At 45.0% G+C, this 24,519-nt stretch overlaps 1 protein-coding gene across 2 annotated transcripts in view; it reads left to right on the top strand.

Moving 5' to 3' along the window:
- Positions 1–24,519, top strand: part of GPCPD1 (glycerophosphocholine phosphodiesterase 1) — a 701,876-nt gene that overhangs the window by 133,103 nt on the left and 544,254 nt on the right. For both annotated transcript variants that reach the window (XM_085612626.1, XM_085612627.1), the window contains exons 6-7: positions 1,754–1,795; positions 16,422–16,545. In XM_085612626.1, coding sequence (XP_085468752.1) covers positions 1,754–1,795; positions 16,422–16,545 — 166 coding nt within the window. The remainder of the gene's footprint in view (positions 1–1,753; positions 1,796–16,421; positions 16,546–24,519) is intronic.

Raw genomic sequence — 24,519 nt, 5'->3', positions numbered from 1 at the left:
AGCCCAAATCTATTAAAAGGTGAACATTTTAGGGATGTTTTCACTAGTGCCACACTTTTATTTCTGGTCAAACATTTTCCAGTTCTTTTTGAAGGGATAGTTCAGCATAACGTTCACAATAATTTCTTTTGTGATTGTATGTATTAGCTTTTCAAAAAGTTAAGAACATGATAAAATTGTCAGACCCCGTTTTGTTTGTTAGCATTTCTTTTGAACAATTTTCATTTTTTGGTACTCAATTCTTAGAATAACCTTTTACCATGGCTAATTTGCTGTAAACTTTTCTGTTGCTGTTTATAGGAGATGGGTACAAGAGGAGAGAGGTTCAAAAGAGAATTTTCTAATCCACCACACATTTTTCTTGTTAATAAATTGTTCACTTCAACCGGTAGTTACCAGAGGAAGGTTGCTTGGTGGTTCCTGATTTTTATTTTGAAATTGTTCTTCTCAAAGAGAATAACACCTAGAGCATCATTAGGGGTTGGCTGGAGTTTGTAGCAGAGATACAAGTGGCCTGGAATTTAGTTTTTGGCTGGTATGTCCGCTGAAATATTCAGCCATTACGAGTTTCCCCCTTAATTGGGGAATAACTGCTTGCCCTGGAATTTACAAGCTTCTTTTCTGACCAGTTTTTCACCATATTGGCCAAAAAAACATACATTTTCCGCCTTGTCTAAGCTGACGGGAAATATTAGTAGGACTGCAGGTGGGTGGGTTGGATAGGGGTGTTAAATGGGCACAGGGCTGTTGGGCTTACATTTGCCTATTTGAGTGGAAGTATTACCATACAAAAAGGGAGGATTAGCAGTGTATAAAGGTCCAGCATACCAGCTCCCAACCAGGCTACAGAAATCCAAAGAGTATGCGTTCCTATCAAAGAAAGTGTAACAGAAAATTGGTTGGTGGTTATCTATCTGAAAAACCAGATAGAGAGATCTGATTGCTCGGGAGCAGTGGCCCTCACACACCCAGATGTGTCACGTTTCATCATAAGCAGAAAGAACAGTTGATAGAATGTTGAACAATGTCAAACATTCACCCCAGTACAGATATCTATGGCCTAAATTCATTGCGTTTTTGCTCCCCATGCCATTCAAGTTTAAAGCCAGCCATATGCAAATCAGTCTTGACCCTGCTCCCTATGGGAACATTCCAGCTCGAACTGCCAGGCCAGGTCCTCCCTGGACCAGATCAAGCATCCTGGGACTTGTTTGTGTTCAACCCTTCCTCAACCAGGCTAGTTTGACTCCACTGGGATTGAAAGCACATGGCCCACTTCTGGGCATTCCCGTCACACTTGGGTTGACAATTGCAAAAAGAACAATTGATGAACAGAATGTTGAACAATGTCAAACATTCACCCCAGTACAGAGATCTGGGCCTAAATCCATGGTCTCTTTTGTTCCCCATGCCATTCGAGTTTATACCCAGTCATATGCAAATCAGTCTTAACCCTGCTCCCTATGGTAACAGTCCAGCCCGAACTGCCAGACTGGACACCTTCCGTGAGGAGCTGGTTCTAGCCTGCAACCCCTAACTAGCCTCAGATGACGTACATGAATATGTTGGATGTGCTTTTCTTGACCTATTCAATCGTTCCACCTGACCCATCACATTAGGAGCAAGAATTGCAAACAATGGTGATTCTGATTCTAGAACCATGTAACCAAATCTTCAAAGTCTGGAGTACTGTTTTGTGATGAATGTCTTAAATACAGGAATTAAATTGTATTTGTTTTCCTTTAACCTCTAGAATTTGAGTGCCTGAGAGATGATGGCCAGTTTGGAATCTACAGTAAGTAAATGTCACTTTTCTCTTGTGCACCATACCTATTCATTAAGTTACAATTTAAAGGGAACAAAAATAATGTGTCTACTTCAGGAGCGCTTGACATGTACTTAAAATATCTTATTTACACAGCATCTGTTAGTGGTATTCGTTACATCTTGGAATCAGATTAGTTTAACTAAATATGTATGGGATTTATGTGTGTTTCATTGCAAAATTGTAAGTTTCTATTATAGCCATCCTTGAGGATTTTTTTCCCCAAAGTAAATGGTGACATTGATGGACAGCCCACGTCTCCTATAATTTCCAGGACTCCTACTGGGCCCCTTAACCTTGCTTGAGCCTTTATCTACGCTGGGCATCTGTTCTCTAAAATAATGCCCTTGATCCCATTTGGCGTAGTCATTCTTTTTTTTTTTTTTTTGATGCCTGGACTTGCCCAACTGTGTACTTGTCCTTGTGTTTTTTTCAAATATGCCATTGGGCCCTAGCTTTGCAGCGTGAATCTGTCTGGATTCACTATGCTGTGCATTGTTCCGCCATCTAGTGGTTGTGTCTGTAATTATAGTCTTTCTTTTTTTATTTTTTTATTTTCGTGGCCCAGGTGGGCATCGACATACCACCATTTGGTGTCCTTCGTGACGTCGACTAGTTTCCTCCGGAAGCTTCCACCTTTGGTCTCAAGCTTCAGATTCTTTTTTCCACTGTTGGGTCTGAATCGTTACTGAAGAGTTCCAGAGAGTTGGAGAGAGAATCAACGATAATAGCAGAAAATCGAAGAAAAGCACAGATTTCAATCCCGACTACAGGTCAGGCAACCGGGACGACGGGGGTGGGGGAGGGCGGATTGTGGGGGGTGGGGGAGGGCGGATTGTGGGGGGCGGGGGGGGTGAATTTTCAGACGAGATCTCGACGTTCGATGGAAAATGCACACACAGGGGGCTCCCTGAGTGCGGGGATGGACAAAACACCTTTCAAGTTTTGCACCAATTGCCACCACAAATACGCCCAGAAGGACCAGCATCCAGTATGCAACCTCTGCCTGCCGCTCGATCACAACAGCGAGGACTGCAACACGTGCTCGCCGTTCACACCCAGGACCCTCAGAGCAAGAGAGAGGCAGAGAAGGGCAAACTACATCATGCAAGGGCAGGGGCCACCTCCATCGCTCCGAAACTTGGGCCTCTCCAGTGGAGAGGAGGACCACATCGCAGAAGGACCGGAGGACTGCACGGTCATCGAAGTTTAAAAGAAAACGTCGCAGGAGGTAAGAGTCGTCAACCCACAGACACTCGAGCGACAATCATAAGAGTGAAGCAAAGTCCTCGAAGGGAGCATTGCCGTCGAAGCACTCGGCAAAAGTAACAGCACCCAAGGACAAACAGCCTAGCGGATCCTTCGAAAAGGACTCCCAGTAGGCGAGAACCCACAAAAAATCAAGGTCGTCGAAGGATGCCCCCGAAAAGGACACCTTGATGCCGAGAAAATAAGGGTCAACGACTACTTAGACTTCGACAACCTCGAAGCGCAGCGCTTAAACTCTTGAGCCGAACAAGCTGCCGAGATGGAGAGAAAGAAAAGGAGGCTCAAGGCCGAAATGGGTACCATCCTGGAGCGAAAGAAGGACTTCAACGAAAAGATGAGCTAGTACACCATCCCGCCGAAGCCTGCATTACTTCGAAGGCGAGGAAGATCAGCACACCTATCAGGACTTGACTTCCTCGGAGGCGCAAGACTTGGATTGGCATGACCTCGACGCCGAATTGGCGGAAGAAGGGACAGACACATACCCTTCGAGGCCTTCACCACCAGACGATATAGGGGTCTATCATATGGTGTTTAAAATGGCTGCAGAGACATAAGTTGTAAAATTGGAGGAGGAGAAGCCCAAGGCATATTTTCTCCTGGAAACTGTTACGCCTACAAACAAGGAGTCCGTTCCTGCCCATGCTCCCTAGTGTGGTGGACCAGGGCAGGGAGGGAGGCTTTCAGGGAGCCAGCTGTATGTAAGACAGAAAAGAAGTACAAACACTCCTCAAAAGACCCTGCATTCATTCAGGGATCAGTGCCAGCCGATTTCAATAACTACGCAGCGGCTGGGAAGAGGACCAATGTTCCCACAAATGCCAGACCACCTCCAGACAAGGAGTGCAGCGATTCAATGGAGCATCGCCAACTCAAACGCTCTAATCAACAGGCATGCATACCAACACTGGGAGGAAGTGGGGCAACTCCTAAAACTACTACCAGAACAGCACCAGCAAAGGGTAGCCCACCTGGTAGAGGAAGGGAAAAACATGGCGAACACATGTTCGAATTCGGCCTTGGACGCTGCAGAGACATCCAGCAGGCAAATTATGATTGGGGTGACAGAAGGCACGCATGGCTCTGGATTTCAGGCTTCAAGCCGGAGGTTCAGAACAACATCCTGGAGTCTCCCTTCAACGGAGAGCAACTTATTGGAACGCCAGTTGACGACAATTTGACCCAGCTCAAGAAGGACAACGAGACAGCAAGGTCCATGGGACCACTGCAGTTCAGAGGTATGAGAAGGGGTACACCCTCATGAAGGCCAAATGGTAGGGAAGGCAGCCTACCTAGTACATTGCACCAAGCCTTCCAACAAGGTTATCAAGGAAACGGCCAGGGGCAGCAGCAGCCGGGACAACAGCAGCAGAACTGCCCGTACCTGCCACAAGGCCAGTCCTTTCGAGGCTGCTCAAACGGACGAGGACAGGCACGGATAGGAGGGCAACAACCCAACTCCAAGTGACTTCGCCATAAGGCAAACGCCCACCTTAACACCACCTCTAGGGGGGCATCAGAACAGAAGACAAAACTAAAACCTGATTTTACAAAACCAACAGTTCCTCGGACATATAACACCAGTAGAAGGCAGGATAAGGGACTTTCTCCAGGAATGGAGGACGGTCACAACGGACAAATGGATACTATACATCATACAATACGGCTACTGTATAGAGCTAAAGAAACAACCTCCAAACAAGGTGCACTCAGCAAAGGAACCTTCGCTCTTGCTATTAGAAGCGCAGGAACTACTAAGCAAAGAGGCAATAAGAATAGTGCCATACAAGGAAAGGAACAAGGGGGTCTACTCTACATACTTCCTCATACGAAAAGTGGACGAAACACTAAGACCCATTCTAGACCCAAGGTTCTTAAACAAGTTCATAAGGACACTAATATTCAAAATGACGTCTCTGCAAGAGGTAATACCCCAAATACAGGTGGGGGATTACTTGGCAACTATAGACTTAAAAGACGTGTGCTTACACATCCCCCATCAACAAAGAACACACACCTACTTTGTTATCAACCAAACTCACTACCAATTCGCAGTTCTAGCATTCAGACTCAAATCTGCACCAAGGGTGTCTACAAAGTGCCTAGCAGCAGTAGCAGCTCACCTAATGAGGCATGGGATACACGTATACCCCTACCTCGACGACTGGCTCGTAATAGCCAGCTCTTACAGCCAATGCAAACAACACATCCAGAAGGTGATACAAACACTAATCCAACTGGGTTTTTCAATCCATTAGGGAAAATCTTCAACAGAACCAGACAGGTGAAAATATTCTTAGGAGCAGAGATATACCATACAGGGCAAGGTGTTCCCAAGAATAGAGAACCTTGGCAATACTGAAGGAGACACGTCTTCACCGCAGGGGGCAAGCTCCGACAGTGAGCAAGCTAATGGGGATGACGGCGTCATGCATACACCTGGTCCCAAACATTTGTCTTCACATGAGACCATTCCAGGAATGGGTACAGCAGCAATAGTCACAGGCAACAGGGAGTTGGGAAGATCTTGTGGTTGTCACACGCGCAGTGCATCGGGAAATAGTGTGGTGGAACAAGGAAAACATGTCACAGGGGAAACCATTCACACAACCAACTCCAACAGTGACCATAACAACAGACGCCTCCCAGCTGGGGTGGGGCGCGCACATGAACAGACTCCAGGTGAGGGGTTTATGGTCGCAGGAGGATGCGGTCAAGCGCATCAGCTACCTAGAGCTGAAAAAAGTGTTCCTAGCCTTAAAAGCCTTTCAGAAGGAGCTGTATGGAAACAGGGTGTTGATCCAGACAGACAACACAACTACCATGTTCTACATCAACAAACAAGGAGGAACACAAACAGTAGCACTATCAGGGCTAGCACAGGAAATATGGACATGGGCCATTCCTCTAAGGATAGACCTGCTAGCAATAATCTCCCAGGGAAGGGCAATGTGGAAGCAGACAGACTCAGCAGACAAACGTCAGCATCCCACGAATGGCAACTCAACCAACAGGAAATAGAGAAACTATTCCGGAAGTGGGGTACACCGCAAATAGACCTATTTGCAGCACACCAAAATGCAAAATGTCAACACTTCACATCCAGGCAACCAGACCATCGGTCCCAAGGGAATGACGCTAATACTAATAGCACCTCAGTGGGCCAGACAGTCCTGGTTCTCACAAATAGTAGAAATGGCGCAAGCATCAGCACACAGATTTCCAAAGAGAAGGGACCTGTTAACGATGCAGGACGGAAGGGTGCTACAGCCAGAGAGCCTCAGCCTAGCAGCATGGCTCCTGAAGACCTAGAATTTGCACACCTCAAACTACCAGCAAGCACAATAGCGGTGCCCAGGGAGGCAAGGAGACCTACCACAAGAAAGTGCTACGTAGCAAAGTGGTAGAGATTCTCTGAATGGTGCATTAGAGAAACTACAAAGGAAAATTACAAGGGAATCAACAGTACTAAAATACTTAACGCATCTACTACAAAATAAACTAAGCTACACATCCCTAAGAGTGCACTTAGCAGCGATAGTGGCTTACACAAGAGGAGAAATAGGGAAAAGCTTCTTCACCTCCCAAGTAGTTAAAAGATTTCTAGAAGGGGCAAAGAGAATCGCACCTCCAAACGGAATGCCAGCACCAGCATGGAACCTCCACGTAGTTCGAACTCAATTGATTAACGGACCATTTGAGCCTATTCACAAAGCTACACTGCACATGCTCACTCTAAAAACAGCCTTCTAAGTAGCTATCACATCGCTACGAAGAGTAAGTGAATTGCAAGCGCTAATACTTCAAGAGCCTTACCTTCAGATACACAATGATAGGATTGTAATGAGAACAGACCCACACTTCAGGCCAATGGTGGTGTCACGGTTCCACATCAATCAGACAATCCAAATAATAAGTTTTTTCCAAAAACCAACCACAAGCACAGAAAGGGCTTACTCACACGGGACGCCAGGAGGGCAGTAATTATAGAGAGCACAAAGGAGTGCAGAAAGACGAAGCAGTTATTTGTATCCTGTGCCAGCTGTTTTTTGGGACGACCAATTACCAAAAATGCCATTGCATGGTGGATTGCACAAACTATACAACGCTGCCACAAGCAAGCAGGACAACCGTTACAGGGAGCAGCTCATGCTCACTCAACAAGGAAGAAAGGGGGAGCAGCTCATGCTCACTCAACAAGGAAGAAAGGGGCAACAATTGGGTTGCTAGCAGACACGCCTACTCAAGACATTTGCAAGCTGCAACATGGTCTTCAGTGCACACGTTCACTAAGCACTACTGTGTAGATATTCAAATGAACAAGGAAGCGCAAGTGGGACAGAAAGTCTTACATCACATATTCAGTAACCAGAGCTCATCTTCCACCCAGCCACTACAATAACAACAAACCGCTACAAAGTCTATGCACAGCATAGTGAATCCAGAAAGATTCACGCTGCAAAACGTATAGTTTCTTACCTGTCGTGTAGTTTTGCAGCTTGAAGACTTTCTGGATCCACTAGCGATAGCATCCTCCTCCGCCAGAAAGATGAGACCGGAGGAAAAGGATTAAAACAGGAATAAGACTTTAAAGGTTAAAAGAAAAGAAGGATTAACACAAGACAAGAAAAAAGAATCCGAAGATGGCGCCCTAAGGTGGGAGCTTCAGTAGGAAGCCCGTCGACGTCACGAAGGACACCAAATGGTGGTATGTCGACGCCCACCTGGGCCACGAAAAAAAAAAAACATTACAATTCCGGACCCAACCACTAGATGGCAGAATAATGCACAGCATAGTGAATCCAGAAAGTCTTCAAGCTGAAAAAATACACCGACAGGTAAACTATACTTTACCCAACTCTCTGCTGAATTTCACATGGTACCCTACTCTGGGCCCTTGTTATCCTGACTCCCCCACCCTAAGCCTTTTCTGGTGCCACATCCTGGCTGAACATCTCCTATGTCTGTCTGGCATCACCCTAGCTCTCATCCCTCAGATGTTTAGAGTAGGGAACCTCGAAACCCCCAAACCTACCTCAGTCATAAGCTCTAGGTGTTCCCCCTCCTTTTTCCCAGGCTATGGCATCCATACCTCTTATTGTCTTGGATCAGATTTCCTCTGTCACCACTTCATCAGGGCATGTCGTCTTATGTAGCAAAAATGCTTATTTTCTATTGCATTTTTTATGCTATGTCTCTTAAGTCATTATGATCATGAATATTCCAGATCACTTCCTTATAGAACAATATTCACAACTCTTGTAGCTGCTTGGAGCAGTCTGCCACACTGCACCACAGAACATGGACGGAGCTTTCACACACTTCTCGTGCAAGTTCTCATGCACTCTCCTGCACCAAGAGCACCTGGCATACCCCTTGTTCGTACTCGCATAATTCAGCCACTCGCTCAGGCTCACAAGGCCAACCACCACCCACGCAACATGCCACACTTGCATGCATGATCCTCAACCCGCTCGCTCACCAAACAAGTCATGGAGCTATGGGATCGACTACACCATCATGCTCTAGATCTACTCTTCCTCACGGAAACTTGGCTAAACTCAACCTTTGCAACTGACATCAGTACAGCGATACCCGCTGGCTGTAAGATCACCAGACAAAACTGTTGGCACAACCCCGAGGCGGAGTCGCCTGCAAAAACAACAGTTGATGGACAGAATGCAGAACAATGTCATACATTCACCCCAGTACAGAGATCTTGGCCTAAATCTTTCATAGTTTTTTTTTGCTCACTATGCCATTCCTGTTTGAACCCAGCCATATGCAAATCAGTCTTTACCCTGTGCCTCATTGGAACAGTCCAGCCCGAACTGCCAAGCCAGGTCCTCCCTGGACTGGAACCAAGCATCCTAGGACCGGTTTCGGGGTTCGACCCCTCTTCAACCAGGATAGCTTGATTCCAGTGGCACAGTGAGCCCAGGACCCACGTCTGGGCATACCTGGCGCACTTAGGGCGAGAAAGCAAAAGACACACAATTGATGGATGGAATGCAGAACAAATCAAAACATTCACCCCCCCAGTCAAGCAATCTGGGTTAAATCCATCCTTCTTTCGCTCACCATGCCACCCCAGTTTAGACCCAGCCATATGCAAATCAGTCTTGACCCTGTGCCTCATGGGAACAGTCCAGCCCGAACAGTCAAGCCAGGTCCTCCCTGGACCGGAAACCAGCATCCTAGGACTGGTTTTGGGGTTTCACCCCTCTTCAGCCAGGATAGCTTGATTCCAGTGGCACAGTGAGCCCAGGACCCACGTCTGGGCATACCTGGCGCACTTAGGGCGAGAAAGCAAGACAATTCATGGACGGAATGCAGAACAGAGTTGCCATCATTTCCAAAGACCCCATTAGCTGCACCACTCACGCATACACCCCCACTAGCCAAACAGGACAACTTTGTTGAAGATCTGCATCACAGGCAATTTCTCCATGTTCGAGGCATGTGTGGCTGTAGATACACATGCTCTGCATACTTCCGCCATCTAGTGTTGGGTCTACATGTGTGCAAGTTGTTTTTCTTCAAAGAAGTCTTTCGAGTCACGAGACAGTTATTCCTCCTCTTGGTGATAATGCACATGGGCATTGTCTCCGTTCGTTTGTTTTCTTTCTGCCATCTGGTTCGTACGTGTTTTGTGGTGCTCCAGTTCTAGACGGTCTCGGGTTCCTTTCGATTCGCTGTTCATTTCCATTGTCGTTGGTATTGTTTCCATCGTTGCATCTGGAAAAATCAGAACTTTCGCCTGTCGATTTAACGTGCTGCCATCGCGGCATTCGGGCCTCCTCTTTATTTCAACCAGCTTAGACTAAGAATGCGCGCCTAATGGAACAAACGCCATTTCACTTCTGCCCCAGCTGCCACGCGAAGTACCCGAGAACTGACCTCCATCAGGTTTGAAACTTATTTTTGTCTTTGGACTATCAGGAAGCAGACTCTGAACCATGTCGATCCTTTCAATCAAAATAGACATTATGGGACCTTTGGGCGCATTGCAGAGGGATGCAGTACAGAGAGATCGAAGAGACACCGACATCTTTGGTCAAGATGTTGAACTTGAACAGAAGAGCTTCATGAGTACTCTGCAGCTGAGGAGTCCTTTACCATCTATGGCTCTGGGTCGGGCACTGCCTCTGACCTAGACACTGGTCTCCAGATACACAATTTTACTTCAGGCCAGTATACAGTGAGTGTACCTGCTCCACCTCCCCAAACATATTTGGTTTTGACGGACTCTTCGGCTATCATGCCACTACTGCCAGTAAGCCTTTGTAGGCACCGACCATCTGCTAAGGACGCCCCGCCCTCGGCACCGAAAGCCAAGCTAAAACAGCTGGCTCCTGCACCAAGCTGATCGGACTCTGCACCGAGCCGACCACCTGCCTCCTTGGCACTAAGCACCCTGCTTCCACCCCATTCGACTCCGACCAACTTTGATCTGAAAATGAAAACTTCTTCGATAGCGAAACCTTGGGCTTTCACATCCAAGTTGCCTCCAGAACCAATCTGAACTCTGCCTTTCTTCTAAGGCTTTTCTCTTCAAAATTCACTTGTCATTTTTTTCAAAAGCCGCTTTATTCTACATCTTTCAATTCTCCCTTGCATTTTGTCTAAGCGGTTCAACGTCAAGGAGACGCCAACATTCAACATTGAGAAGCAGATCACTGATTCACCATCACAGGAGGTAGAGGAGCAAGTTGATGTCTAAAACACGTCAGAGGAAGAGGAGATGCATGTGTGAGGCGTGTGTGCTGTAGATACACATGCTCCTGCCATCTAATGTTGGGTCTGGATGCTTGCAAGTTGTTTTTCTTTGAAGAAGCCTTTCCACGTCACGAGGTAACACTCCATTGTTCGATTGTTTTTTCCACCATCAAGTTCGGACGTTTATTGCTGCGCTCTGGTTCGAAACCGTTTGGTTCCCCTTGACGCGCAATCCTCTCTACCCTCAACGGTATCATTTTCTACGACTTTCCCACTTCTCAGCGTATAGTTTCTGTCAACGGAATCTACTTTTCGATCAGAAAGCTTTGTGGACAGACTTCGGGCCTAACTGCGTCGCATCAGCTCTACCGATGGAACGGACACCATTCAAATTCTGCCCTCAGTGCCATGCACTGATTCTTACAGGGTGGGTAACTTGTGCTTGTCTCCGTAGCACAAGAAAGAAGTCTACAACGCTTGCAGATCTGTTGGATTGAAGAAAACTCTTGGCGATCGTCTGGCTCGACGTCAAGAGATGTAGCATCAGAGCATCGAAGACACGCCGGACATCTTCGTTGAAGATTCCGGTCAAGAAGACGTTGAGGATCAGCGGCAGAGGGGGAAGAAGCCTTCTCCGTGCAGTACTCTGACTCGGAGCTCGAGATAGACCTCAACGCCGAAGTACTGCCGCAGGGACCAGGTGACGTGAGAACAGGAGACCCCTTGCCCTTTCAAATCACCAAAAGAAGCACAAGGCCTCAGCACCAACTCTGCCTTCTGGCCAAGGTCGGAACCAAGACGACGTTTCCGACGCCCCGCCTCCAGGCCCGGCTCCAAAACAGCCAGTCAAGCCTTCCAGCTCGGAAACGAGTCTGCAAAAGTACTCGTCGGAACCGAAGCCCTCTGGTTCCAAACAGAAATCCAGCTCGGAGCCGAAATCCTTGATGCCAAAAGACAATCTAGAAATCTTCCTTACCGAAAGGCAAGCACACACCGGCACTGAAAGCACAGGCGCTGAAAACGTTGGTGCCGAAACTGAAAGATGTTACTTCGAATCCGAATTTAGACATTGTTTCACCGAAAACGGATCCCAAAGCAAAAGAGACTATATATTAACCCTGAGACTGGAACATACGCTTCTTGATGAGGACACTCCTTACAATATCCCTTTTAAAGAGGAAATCTGTTGCGATCAGTCCTTTTCATCCACCACCATCATCCCCTCCACCACCTCCTTCTCCACCTTCAAATCCTTTGCAAATCACCTCAGGGTTCTCTATAGCATCACCAAGGTGACGACGTTGTTGATGATGATGATGATGATTGGGGGGGGGGGGGGGGTGTGTGTGTGTGTGTAACACATTTACCAGTAGATTTGTGGACAGATTATATAATTAGTCCTACAACACAAAGATCCAGACCTTTACCCAGGCTAGCTATCTCCTCCATACAACGTTGTATCCCACCAGGAACTCATTGCAGGGGCTGCACAATACTATGGGGTGGCACTGCTCAACGAATCATTAGAAGCATATTTTCATGTTCGAATTCATCCGGCTCATCACAGATACCTCGGATTTGTGATAGCAGGCAAGCATTACCAATTCAAATTACTTCCCTTTGGAGTGACTACAGTGCCAAGAGTATTTACCAAATGTCTGGCAGTAATCACGGCTCATCTCAGAAGACTGCATATTCATGTCTTCCCCTATCTAGACGACTGGTTGATCATAGCGAGCACGTACCAAAACTGTCTACAACACACACAGATCACAATAGACCTACTTCATCAACTAGTCTTCATGGTCCATGCACAAAAATCTCACCTGCATCCGTCACAGATGCAGTCTCACCTAGGAGCCACTCTAGACACAGTCAAAGCTCTAGCATCTCCCATTGTAGCCAGAATTCACAATGTTCAGGCTCTCATACTACAGTTTCAGTCCAACCAAGCCTAACCAGTCAGAATGATGGCATCTTGCATCACAACTTTACCTCATGCAAGACTTCACATGCGTCCCCTACAAGAGTGCTTGGCATGTCAGTGTAATCAGTCATGGGGTCAATTAACCGATCTAGTGTTGGTAGACGGCCGTACCGATCGCACTCCACAGTGGTGGAACCTACAACACTTATCAAAAGGACGACGTTTCATCAACCCTATTCCACAAATCGTGCTCATAGCAGACACATCTCTGACAGGTTGGAGTGCTCATTTCAAAGATTACACAATACAAGGCCTATGGAGCAACAAACACAAAAGCCGCCACATCAACTATCAAGAGCTTCTAGCAGAATTTCTAGCACTCAATGCTTTTCAAACTCACCTCCTAGGCAAAACTGTCCTAGTCCGAACAGACCACATGACAGCAATGTTTTAAGTGCAAAAGCAGGGTTGAACACACACTCTCCAACTGTCAAGACTCGCTCGCGCAGTTTGGAACTGGGCAATCCATCACAAGATATATCTTCTGGCAGAACACCTCCCAGGAGTAAACCATCATATTGCCGACCTGCTCAGCAGAAGGAGACAGCAAATTCAATAGTAGGTACTCCATCTGAGTTCTCCTTCCCTACCTTCAACAATATGGATTCCCACATATAGACTTGTTCGCCAAAGCAGAAAACTCAAAGTGCCCAAGCTTCGGCTCCAGGTTCCCACACCCCTATGGATGAACTGATCACAGACATTTGCCTACGCTTTTCCGCCTCTCCCGCTCATTCTGTGTCTAGTTCAGAAGCTCAGGCAAACATCCCTCTCACTAATTTTAGTAGCTCCCATATGGGCCTGTCAGCTGTGGTATACCGCCCTGTTGGAGCTGTCACTAGTTCCACATCAAAAGCTGCACCTCACCTCCAGTCTCCTCGCACAGAACCATGGAAAAAGAAGACATCCAAATCCCAAAGATCTGAACTTAGCGATCTGGCTCCTGAAGTCAGTTTGGTTATTTAAATTTACCACCAGACTATATGAATATTCTAAAAGAAGCAAGAAGGCCTACCACCTGAGCTTGTTTTGCAGTATAGTGAAAAGATTTGTTGTATACTGCAATAACCACAATTAAACCCTTTGATGCTTCTATACAAAACATTATCTGTTACCTGTTACACTTACAGCAAACTGGACTAGCTTATACATCTATTTGGTTGCATTTTGCAGCTGCGTATTTGCAGAACAGTCAACATTTGCCACTATTCAGAGTTCCAGTAATCAAAGGTTTCATGGAGAGGTTGAAGAGAGTAATACCTCCAAAGATTCCTCCTGCCCCAGTTTGGAATCTCAACATTGTCCTCACAAGGCTCATGGGCCCAACTTTTTAGCCATTTCACAAGTGCCCTGTGCAATTTCTCTCATGAAAAGTTGCTTTACTCATTGCGATCACATCACTGAGGAGAGTTTGTGATATACAGCCATTAACCTTAGAAGAACCCTTCTTTCAGATGCACAAAGACAGGGTAGTTGTACGCACAACCCTCAATTCCTTCCCAAAGTGGCTTCTGCTGTTCATATAAACCAATCTGTTGAGTTACCAGTCTTTTTTCCTCAACCTGATTCTGTAGCAGAATGCACCCTTCACACGCTTGACGTTAAGAGCTTTATTGTACTACATTGATCGAACAAAACACTTTTGAAAAACAAAACAACTGTTTGTTGCATTTGTTCCACCTCACAAAGGCAATCCCATCTCTGAATCTAGTATTGGAAGATGGATTGTTAATTGCATTCAAACATGCTGCGCTAAAGCTAACTATATCCATACCCCCTAAAGTGCATTCCACCCGCAAAATAGGGGTTCTGTGCCCTTTTTAGGTAACATTCCTCTAGCTGACACATGTAAGGCAGCTACATGGTCTACACCACATACATTTACCAAACACTATTATGTAGATGTGTTTGCATGTCAACAAGCTAATGTAGGCCAAGCAGTACTTAAAACACTATTTCAAACAACTGCAACATCTATAGGTTAGCCACCGCTTTGGGAGTATACTGCTTTGTAGTCAATGCAAAGCATGTGTATCTACAGCACACATGCCTTGAACGGATAATGTTACTTACCCAGTGAGCATCTCTTCTTGGCATGTAGAGCTGTAGATTCACATGCGCCCACCCGTTTCCCCGGGTACCTGTAGTTGTTGCAGTTCTTCAATATACTTTTATATGCATGGACATCTTTATACTACACTTACTTACTCCATTATCACCCTGTTGCTGGAAAACAATCTTAACAATGGAGTCGATGCCCATACGTACTGTCACCTAAAGGAGGAGTTGCGTTACCTCATGACTAGGAAAGACTTATTTGAAGAAAAACAACTTGCAAACATCCGGACCCAACACTAGATGGCAGGAGTATGCAAAGCTTGTGAATCTACAGCTCTACATGCCAAGAACAGATGCTTACTGGGTAAGTAACATCGTTATTAACAGCAGGAAGAAAATCTTCACCATCATCAGATTTTATTGTGCCTTCTGTTACCTCAAGAAATATCACCCCTCGCAACAACTTTGCAACAAGCTCTCAGAATTCTTCTGTAGGCAGAACTCACTGACAACTTAGACCTTCAACCTGTACCCTGTCACAGGTCAACTTCCTATCTCGGCCGAAGAACGAACTTTGACCCTTCATGGCCCGCTGTCACCACCACCAAAATCGGCTCTACCATGCAGACCATCTACTCGGGTGCTCTTCCAACCCTGACCCCCACCAGAGGCACTAACACCCATCCTCAAAGCCTCCATCAATGCTGCCACATTCAGGAACACCTGGAAACACGCCGCATACACATCCCTGCACAAGAAACCATTCGCTTATTCAGCCAATCTCTCCAACAACGGATCCATCTCCTTATCATAACTAGGCAAGGCCTTAGAGAAATGAACCAACTTGCATTTCACCAACCACCTCATCAGCCACCAAGCCCTAGATGCCATGCAGTCTGGATTCATGCCCAGCCACAGCAGAGAAATAGTACTGATCTCCACCACTGACATCTCCTTGATCCTAAACTGAGAGGGCACGGTGTCCCCAATTGTCCTGGACCTCTCAATGGCATTCGTCACAGTCTCACACCCCACAGGGAAGAGTGATGAAAATGCTATTGTTGCAGAACCTGTTAAAAAACATTTCAAAGTACACCATTAGAAATGCTTATTGTGCAGGTTGTCCTTTCTTTACGCTGGACTAGACATGTTAAAATCTAAATCACTTTTAGAAGGATGTTTCTATGTGAAGTGTCAAGTAACATGGCATTGCAGTGGTACAATGTAGTTATTTCAAGGGACACCCCAATTGAGCTTTGAATGCATCTTGCCTGCGAAATGTCCCTCGTTCGCAAGTATTTTTAACGAGGATCTTAGTATGTGCCATTTGCATGACTCCAGCAGATAGATTCCACGCATATTCATTTTGATTTCTAGTGTTTAGCCCAGCTTTTTGCAAAGCTTGAAAAGAAATTGATAAACTTTCTATAAAATGTTGCAGTGACCTTATTTGGTGCTTACCGGGATTTATAGTCTGTGTTCCACAATTATGAACAATAACTGGATAATTTACATTACATGAATAACAGTTGGCATTTTCATTCCTACTTCCCACTTTGCTAGATGGCGTTGAATCTGTGGACTCCGGATGGCTGACATGTCAGACTGAGCTTAGATTACGTCTGCATTATTCTGAAAAGCAACCAGTTTCCATGACGAAGAGAAAATTTAAAAAGTCTAGATTTAGGTATGACTTTTTATTGATGTGCACGTCTGTACAGACCTACATTTTAGAATGTCTGCAGTGAAACTATCTTAAGCTATTTTAGATTGATTTAAACTCTTGCTGTTACTGGTCCCGGGAATAGCAATGCTTGTTAGCCTTCTAGATATGTGAGTAGCAAACGTAAACATATTGCATAACACAACGTATGTTAAAATGTTGATGGCACTAGAGCCGAGTACTGAGTGGCATGGGCATAGTCGTGGACAAAATATTGGATTGATTGATGACAATATTGTAATACAGTGGTATGGTTTTTTTGGTAAGTTGGTGTTTCTGTACGATAGTTCAGTTTGTAGTAATGGCGTATTAGAAAGACTGATATAAAGTCAATATAAAATAGAACCGGAGTGAAGAACATTGTGAAAGGATCAGTAAAATATCGTGATGTATTTCCAGTAAATTGCATAAGGAGTGCATACCAAGGAGCGTTATATTTCAGTAAACTCAAATTTGAGTACTTTATCCTACATGGTCCATGTAAAAGTTCCCTCTCTTTCTATTTCATGTAGAACAAGCTAGTCGCATTCAGTTCACACAGCTATTGTAGGCCCATCACATTTAAGAAGTTTTAAATCTAGCATTGCTACATGTTTGACTTCTACCAGTTTTTCCCCTTTGAATCATGCGTTCCAATGCAACTTCTGCTTCGCATTGTAATCCTCACTCTCTATAGTGTTTACTTTCATTAAACATTGTCATTCTTTTGTGATGGTCATGAATTGTATCCCCTTCTCCCACCCTCTGCCATAGATTTTACCCCCTCCCATCAACCTAGTATAGGCTAACCACCCCCCCCACCCCGGATTGGATTGTTGTGGATACACTTGCACACAGAATGTACAGAGCATGGGTGCTCCCACAGGTCCTGTCTCTTTCCCAAAAAGAACAAGCATTGGCATAGCCAATAGGTCTCGCTTTTAGGACCTTATAAGTATTTAGTTATGCAGCACAATATCCTTGGTGCAACAACTGTTGCATGGCTAAACACTGATAAGGTCCCAAAACGGAGACCTATTGGCTATGCCAATGCTTGTTTAAACTTTTGACTGCAACGTCTCCGGGGACCTAAAAGGGCCAGGCTCACCAAGCCCAAAAAACAGATATAAGAATTTTGAAAATCCTGACGGTTACAGGCCAGCAAAGGAACTAGATTGTAAAAGTAGAAACAAAAGAAGGATTAGAGAGTTAAGAAGGTACACAGGGTTGAGTGAGGAAAAGAATAGTATGTGATGTAATTTGCATTTGTATAGCGCTGCCCACCATTGTTATAGCATCTCAGCACTTTAACCGTTTGGACACTCTTAAGGATCTGGAAGTCCATCACTTGAGCTGCAAGAACCATTGTGTGATAGTGTGTGAGGTTTTGTTGGCGTTTGGTTACACCTAGCTCCGCGATGTAGTTGAAGGAGAACAGTGTACAGAATAGGGGCGTTGGGGCAGAATGAAGAGGCAGGACAAAATGGACGGGGTGAAAGTGAAGAGAGGGCAAAGAAGGGAGAATGGATTGAGATGCAGATAGAGAACAGAATAAGGAGGGTGAAAAGAAGGAGAGAAGTAATCTGAATAGGTAGCGGGGAAGAATAAGAGAAAGAGATAGGTTGGGTGGAGGAGATTCAATAGAAAACCCGGGAGAACAAAGAGGGCAGAGTTAGGGGAGAAGGCAACAATGAAACAGAAGAGGAGAGGAAGCGTAACCGAATGGGAGAAGAAATCTGAATAGAGAGCTAAGGCAGAAATCGAATTGGGGTCAGAAAGAAATGGCAGCAATTAAAGCGAGACAGAATACATGGCGAGTGGTGGAAACAGAATGGAGAACTGGGGAGACATGAGGCCTCGAGGCCAAAGAAGACAAAAGGAGAGATGGCAGAAATACGAACTGGGGCAGAATGGAGAGCAAAGGCAGAATGAGAATGAGAAGGGGAAGAAAGGCTGGGTGGAGGGTTCAGATTGGAAAGAATGGGGGGAGAGAGGCAGGAGGAAGAGAAGGGCGACAGACAGGAGCAAGAGGGGAGAGACTGCAACAACAAAGTAGAAAATAGGGACAGCTGGCAGTATACGAGTTGAGGTTAGAATGGAGGAAGGGGATAATGCAGTGGAAAGGGAGAGACTGCGGGGCAAAGACAGAGAGGGAGGAGTAAAGACAGAGAGGGGAGAGAAAAGACAGAGGAGAGGGAAGAGCGAGAAAGGGAGAAAAGGGCCAGAGAAGACAGAGACAGACGGGTGAGGTGGCAGAATACGAGCTAGGTCAGAGTAGAGTCAAATGGCCGGATGAGAGGGAGAGAATTCAAGTTGGATGGAGGGAACAGAATGGGTAAAGGACAGCAAGGAAGTAAAGCAGTGATTTAAGTGGGCAGGCACTGTCCGGTACTCAGTACCCGCACTTCTTTAATTTGAAAGAAGTGCAGGTACTGCATTTCTCAGCACTGCTGCAATACATTTGACGGGAAAGTACCAGCCCTTATCTGGAGCAAACTGGTATTTTAAATCACAGGTATTTTAAATCGAGAGTACCTGCACGTCTGTATTTCCATTTTAAGCACTGGAGTAAAGGAAGGCTGGAATGAAGTGGCAGGCAGATAAATAAGGGGGCGGCTGCACATACTATGGTGAAGACTTGGTACTCTGCGAGATTCTGAAGCATCACAAAATAGCAAGAGCATGATCATCTCTGAAAAGGCGCAGGGGAAGGACATGAGCGGTGGTGCCAAGAGCAACAGAGCAGACAACTGCACACCAAGCTGTGACCCGCAGCAACCCGGGCAGGGAGTGACTATTGGCAATAGACTGCTGTAAAGTGAAAGCAAATTTGTGTGCGTGCTTGGCAGGGGCGGGGGAGCGCATTCCAGGCGGGGGAGCGGACCCTTTGAAGTACGATGCCAAACGGATTGCATGGCGGCACGATGCATGTGATTGTGCGCGTGCTCGCCATGCAATCCACTTTTGGGAGCCCCTTACTAGAGTCTCGCATAGCGATTGCTACGCATTAGCTAGGCGAGACCTAAAAAAGGAAATGAAACAGATTCAGAATCGCAATAGAGAAAGTATAGCTTTGAAGGCAACACTGACAAGGCACTCTCTTGCAGAAGGGAAGGTAGTGGCAAGTGACCAAAGCCTAGTATTTGTGTTCTAATTCACTCTCTGATGCATCAGGCGGCCGTGCTAAGTGACCAAATGGTGACATTGTTATATTCCCCTCTAGACTTGACCATACTTGAATGGCCTGAGGCATTTAGTATATCTCCTAGTCATCATACAGTACACTTATGTGTCATGATATCTATCCTCATAACCTCATGAGATGGTTAATAATCACTGCCCATAACGTTAAAAAAACATGAAACTAAGATGATATGGCTAGAAGCCATTCAGAGAAGTGAGCCCAAGATGGCATTAAAGAGAATTTTGATTTGATTTTGAGCCTAAGGGTCCATTTTTCTGGTAAATTGGATTTTGGAAAAGCATGAGCAGCACTTCAGCATTTTTCTGGGCGCAGCTATTAGTGGAGACATGTAGGAAATGAAATGGGGGGAACCCAGCAGGTGATTCCCTGGCTTAATTCTTTGAACTAAGTGCCCGTGGGGGTGACTCCTATGTCATGCAGGTGCGCCTTCTTGAAGTGGACTCCCTGATAACCAGTGGTGCGGCCCATCGGGTCTATTGAATTGACTTTGGTCCTTCACCGCGGGGACATCCTGCTGGGCCACAGCATTTCAGTGCTTCGCCAAATAGGCTCTGGATGGAGGACTAGGGTGGAGCCCGGGGCCTTAGGGGGTATTTTGGTGCACTTCTGCCATTAGTTCAGTGCGGCTTGCATCCTCCAGCTCCATTTTTAAAAGTGCATTTCTTCTTGGGGCCCCACTGCTTGATACCACGACCTCTGCCCACTGCAAGTGGCTGCATCGAGGATATTTCTGGTCTGCAACTTGCACTGATGGAGTGAGAGACGTGATGCAAGAGGCGACACTGGTGGTGTGGGGATTTGGGGGGGGGGGCAGTGTAGAGAAACCAGACATGCCGCTTGGGGCTGGGGCAGGCGGTGGTGAGTATCGAATTTCCCTCAGTGAGTCTCCCACAGTCAAAGCTTTATATTTCTGTAAATAAGACAAAATTCTTAATCCAGTAGAGGTCATTTACGAGATTCGTCCTAGTTGTCACCAAAAAACTAATTGTTAAAATAAAGAAAAAATGAAAATATGTAATAAAAATAATAGAGCTCTGTAATTTTTTGCCACAGCGGAAGATTTGCAAAAAATATTATACCGTTGCCTCAGTCTTTCCCTTGAGATTGCTGGAATATATAGAGTTTGGCTGTTCAAAAACAGGTGAAACAGAGCATCAGCAGCTTAGCTGCAGTTTATATTTCATAGTGTCGTGATCATGGATCGATCAATGAGTTTTTGCCTGAATAGTGACTTTTTTGGGCAATCTGCTTAGCTGTGGTATTTTGACATGGGCTTGGCTACTACTTAGGGAAACCAACTTAACCCAGACATGTCTGAAAACTAAACACCCATGGAAGTTCAGGGTGGTATGATTTGTGTGAACCCTGTGACGTTTTCTTACACAAAATGCTCTGCAAATCCTCAAACTTAGGCTAAAGTCATGACTTTTCCTCAGTTTTCTGTGGCAGAAAGCTTTGAAATTCGCAGAAATCTACAAAATGCCTACCACCCAGTGTTAACACAGTTTCCCCAATAAAAATAGCACTCCTCTTTGCGACTTTGGATTGTCCTACTACATTGGTTCAGGGCAATTTGAAAGGTTTTCGGGATTTGATGGAACAATTTGAAGGGCTAGTTATTTATGGGATGTGGAAGACACGGATGCATGCACAGCCATTTAAAGGCACATACCTTTAATCTGACGAGTCCATTTTCGTCGTTCTCGCAGAACTTTACGTTTGTGGTGTAGAAAGCATAAAGCAAACACCGGCCTTGCTGATATGGGCACTTAAGACAGTAATAACGGCTCTCCTGTCCCTCCTTGTCAAACTCTGCATCACCAGTATGAATTACTCCTTTTCTCTGTTGCAGGAATGTAAAAGGCAAAGTGCTGATCCTGCAGCTTAGCAACGTCCTCCACAAACAAATGAAATAGACTATTTCTTCTACAGCAGTACAACTATCAATAACTGCCAACTAAGTCATGGAAGGACATCTGTCTTCCTGTGGTAGTCAAGACAATAGTCAAGATATACAATCTGTTGCCAAATAGATCAGTTGTATGGCTGCATTGTACGATTGTAGTACCTGGTCGTTTTGTATTTGTTTTGTCCATTTACATGTTACAATCAAGTTTGCAGCAGGGCTTGTGAACTTTTGCCAACTGACACCAAATTGGGATCAAATACGTGCTGTCATTTAAGAGTTGTAGTAAGCACGTGTACTTACTACTTAGCTGAGAATTTCACATCAAGCTGTTTGTTGTAATACAGAGCACTGCTCTGACCTTTTTGGAGCTTCATACAAATATGCTCTTGAAGGGATGTTTTATGGCGAGTTCAAATTGCACCATGGGCCACTTTATGTTGGAGCTGCTATCTTGTCTTTAAAGTTGCTGCAGCAGCCTGCCTTCCTCATTCATCAGATATTTCCTCTTGCATCTTCACAGTTTTGAACCATTTCATTCTGCTTTGAAATTGAGGCATTGACAGAAAATCTGCAGGAAATACCCAGGAAATCCACAAAACATTTTAACATCTACGGGGATATTGGAAGTTTGTTTTCTTCCTTAAAACCCATTCCATTGACTAGGTCTGGTCCTACTTATCCATAGAGGGGATTCCTTATGTGTCTTCACCCACCTCTAATAAGTTCAGACTCTGGATATTTGTTGTCTTTAATTATGCAGGCACCATTACTCATGGGTCTCACTTACCAGTCTCTACTGAAATTTCTCAGAATCCCTGTGGGTTCACCAGAAGTACTTCATAAATGATCCAGACTTTTATTATAGTGCCGGGCCTAACCAAAATGCTGTCACCAAAATGGTTACAGCAGTTAGATAACGGCATGCCACAGAAGTATATATTTTGAATGTATAGTGACTGTCTGGGTTTGATATACTACTTGGTTAATTTGGTTAATACACCTGCCCATACACAGAGCTGTGAGGGGACCATTACTTTTAACGACAATATACTTTAGATAGTCCATCACTGGGACTTCCAGGGGCTCCTTACTTAACACAAGATGTTGATTCAGAACTATGCTGCTAGACTACTACATGTAAAGCCACAAGCCCACATCAGCCCTACCTTGAGGGCCCTACTTTGGCTACCGGTTGCCAGAAGATTCACATTCAATCTGCTTTGTATGACCCACAAAGTAATACATGGAACAGGGCTGCTTTTCATCAGGGATTAAATCACCAAAGACATTCATCAAATGAACCTCTGCTCCAGATTTGCACCTTGCCTCAAATTCCCAACATACTAGGAAAAAAAACATAGGTGGCACATCTTTCTCTGTTCAAGCAGCCAAACTATGGAATTTTACCCCGAAACATAAGATCCACCGATAACTATCTTTTCTCATCCAGGGGATACTCATCAATAGTCATAATCTATGAATAAGCCCCGCCCATGTGCGGGATCCCGGAGCATATAGAAAATACATATATATACATATATCATTCATTTTCATTGCTCCTTCTGTCTCCCCACGCCCAAGGCAGGCAGGTCGTTCGGTGTCAGCGGAGCGCGCCGACTTCAAGATTTCCAAATATGTCAAGTATAACGACCACCACCGAGCTTTTCAATCACCAGATCTTAGTTTATTAGGTAACGCGTTTCGCCTGACACAGCAGGCTTGATCACACACGGAGTCGTGGGATGAATACACGTTTATACTATCAGGGAATCAAAACAGAAAACGGACAGCATACAAACTAGTATCAGCCAAGTGTGTTAGTTTGGCGGCCATTTTAAGCTAGTCAAAAATAGATGAAACATATGTTCAGTCTAGTGCTGTATATGGCCTAACACATGTTATTTCTAATTTTTTTTGAACTATTGTATTCATAGTTTCAAACAATTGTTTCCTCATATTTTACATGTTGATATCCTTTATACATAGTAGCTGGAAAGAAATATCCTATATACAGTCTAGTGCTGTAACCTGTTTTGTGAGTCCTCAATATATACACATAAATTACACTATTCATAAAGCGTAGTGCATTGAGTTTAAACTATTGTATTCATAGTTTCAAACAATTGTTTCCTCATGTTATACATGTTGATTTATATCCATTACACATAGTAGCAAGAAAGAAATATCCTATATTCAGTCTAGTGCTGTGACCTGTTTTGTGAGTCCTCAATATATGCACATAAATTTTACTATTCATAAAGCATAGTGCTCTAATATGCATACATATGAGGCAATGTGCTTGTGTGCATAATGGTATGTATAGGCTATACGAGTTCATGACACAGTGTCAGTATTATTGTCCGTTTTAAAAGAACATTCTCCTCAAATAACGTGACATGATATATCCCTGCTCCACCCAAAAAGATCCACACCCAAATCAACAAAATTAAAAATCTGTGCTACCTTCCCCTTATATAATCTATACATTACAGAAAAGAACTAAAACATATCGTTAGGAATATGGAGGTTCTCTTATCTGTCATGTGATTCAATTTTCTTTTCTGGAAGAAAAGGGTAGGGGTATATTGCGATTATCCACCACATTAGTTCGAAATTACTATGGATGTGAACGGTTCATCCACTTGGAGGGGAAGGGGAGGCAGGGTTGAGGAGGGGGTTGGGGTGCAGGATAACTAATGGCGGTTGCATTCTTGCAGTGTTTAGTGAGCCTTGTTGGCGACCGAGGACTCGTGGCTGCTAAGAGATTCTATTTCTTTATTAATTCAGCTGTTTGGGCTGGCTCTATTACTTTTATGCTACTCTGATTTGGCCAGCATTGTGTTCT

This window comes from Triturus cristatus, chromosome 6, assembly GCF_964204655.1.
Source record: "Triturus cristatus chromosome 6, aTriCri1.1, whole genome shotgun sequence".
NCBI classification, from domain to species: domain Eukaryota; kingdom Metazoa; phylum Chordata; class Amphibia; order Caudata; family Salamandridae; genus Triturus; species Triturus cristatus.
This window is presented reverse-complemented; position numbering and strand designations above follow the sequence as displayed.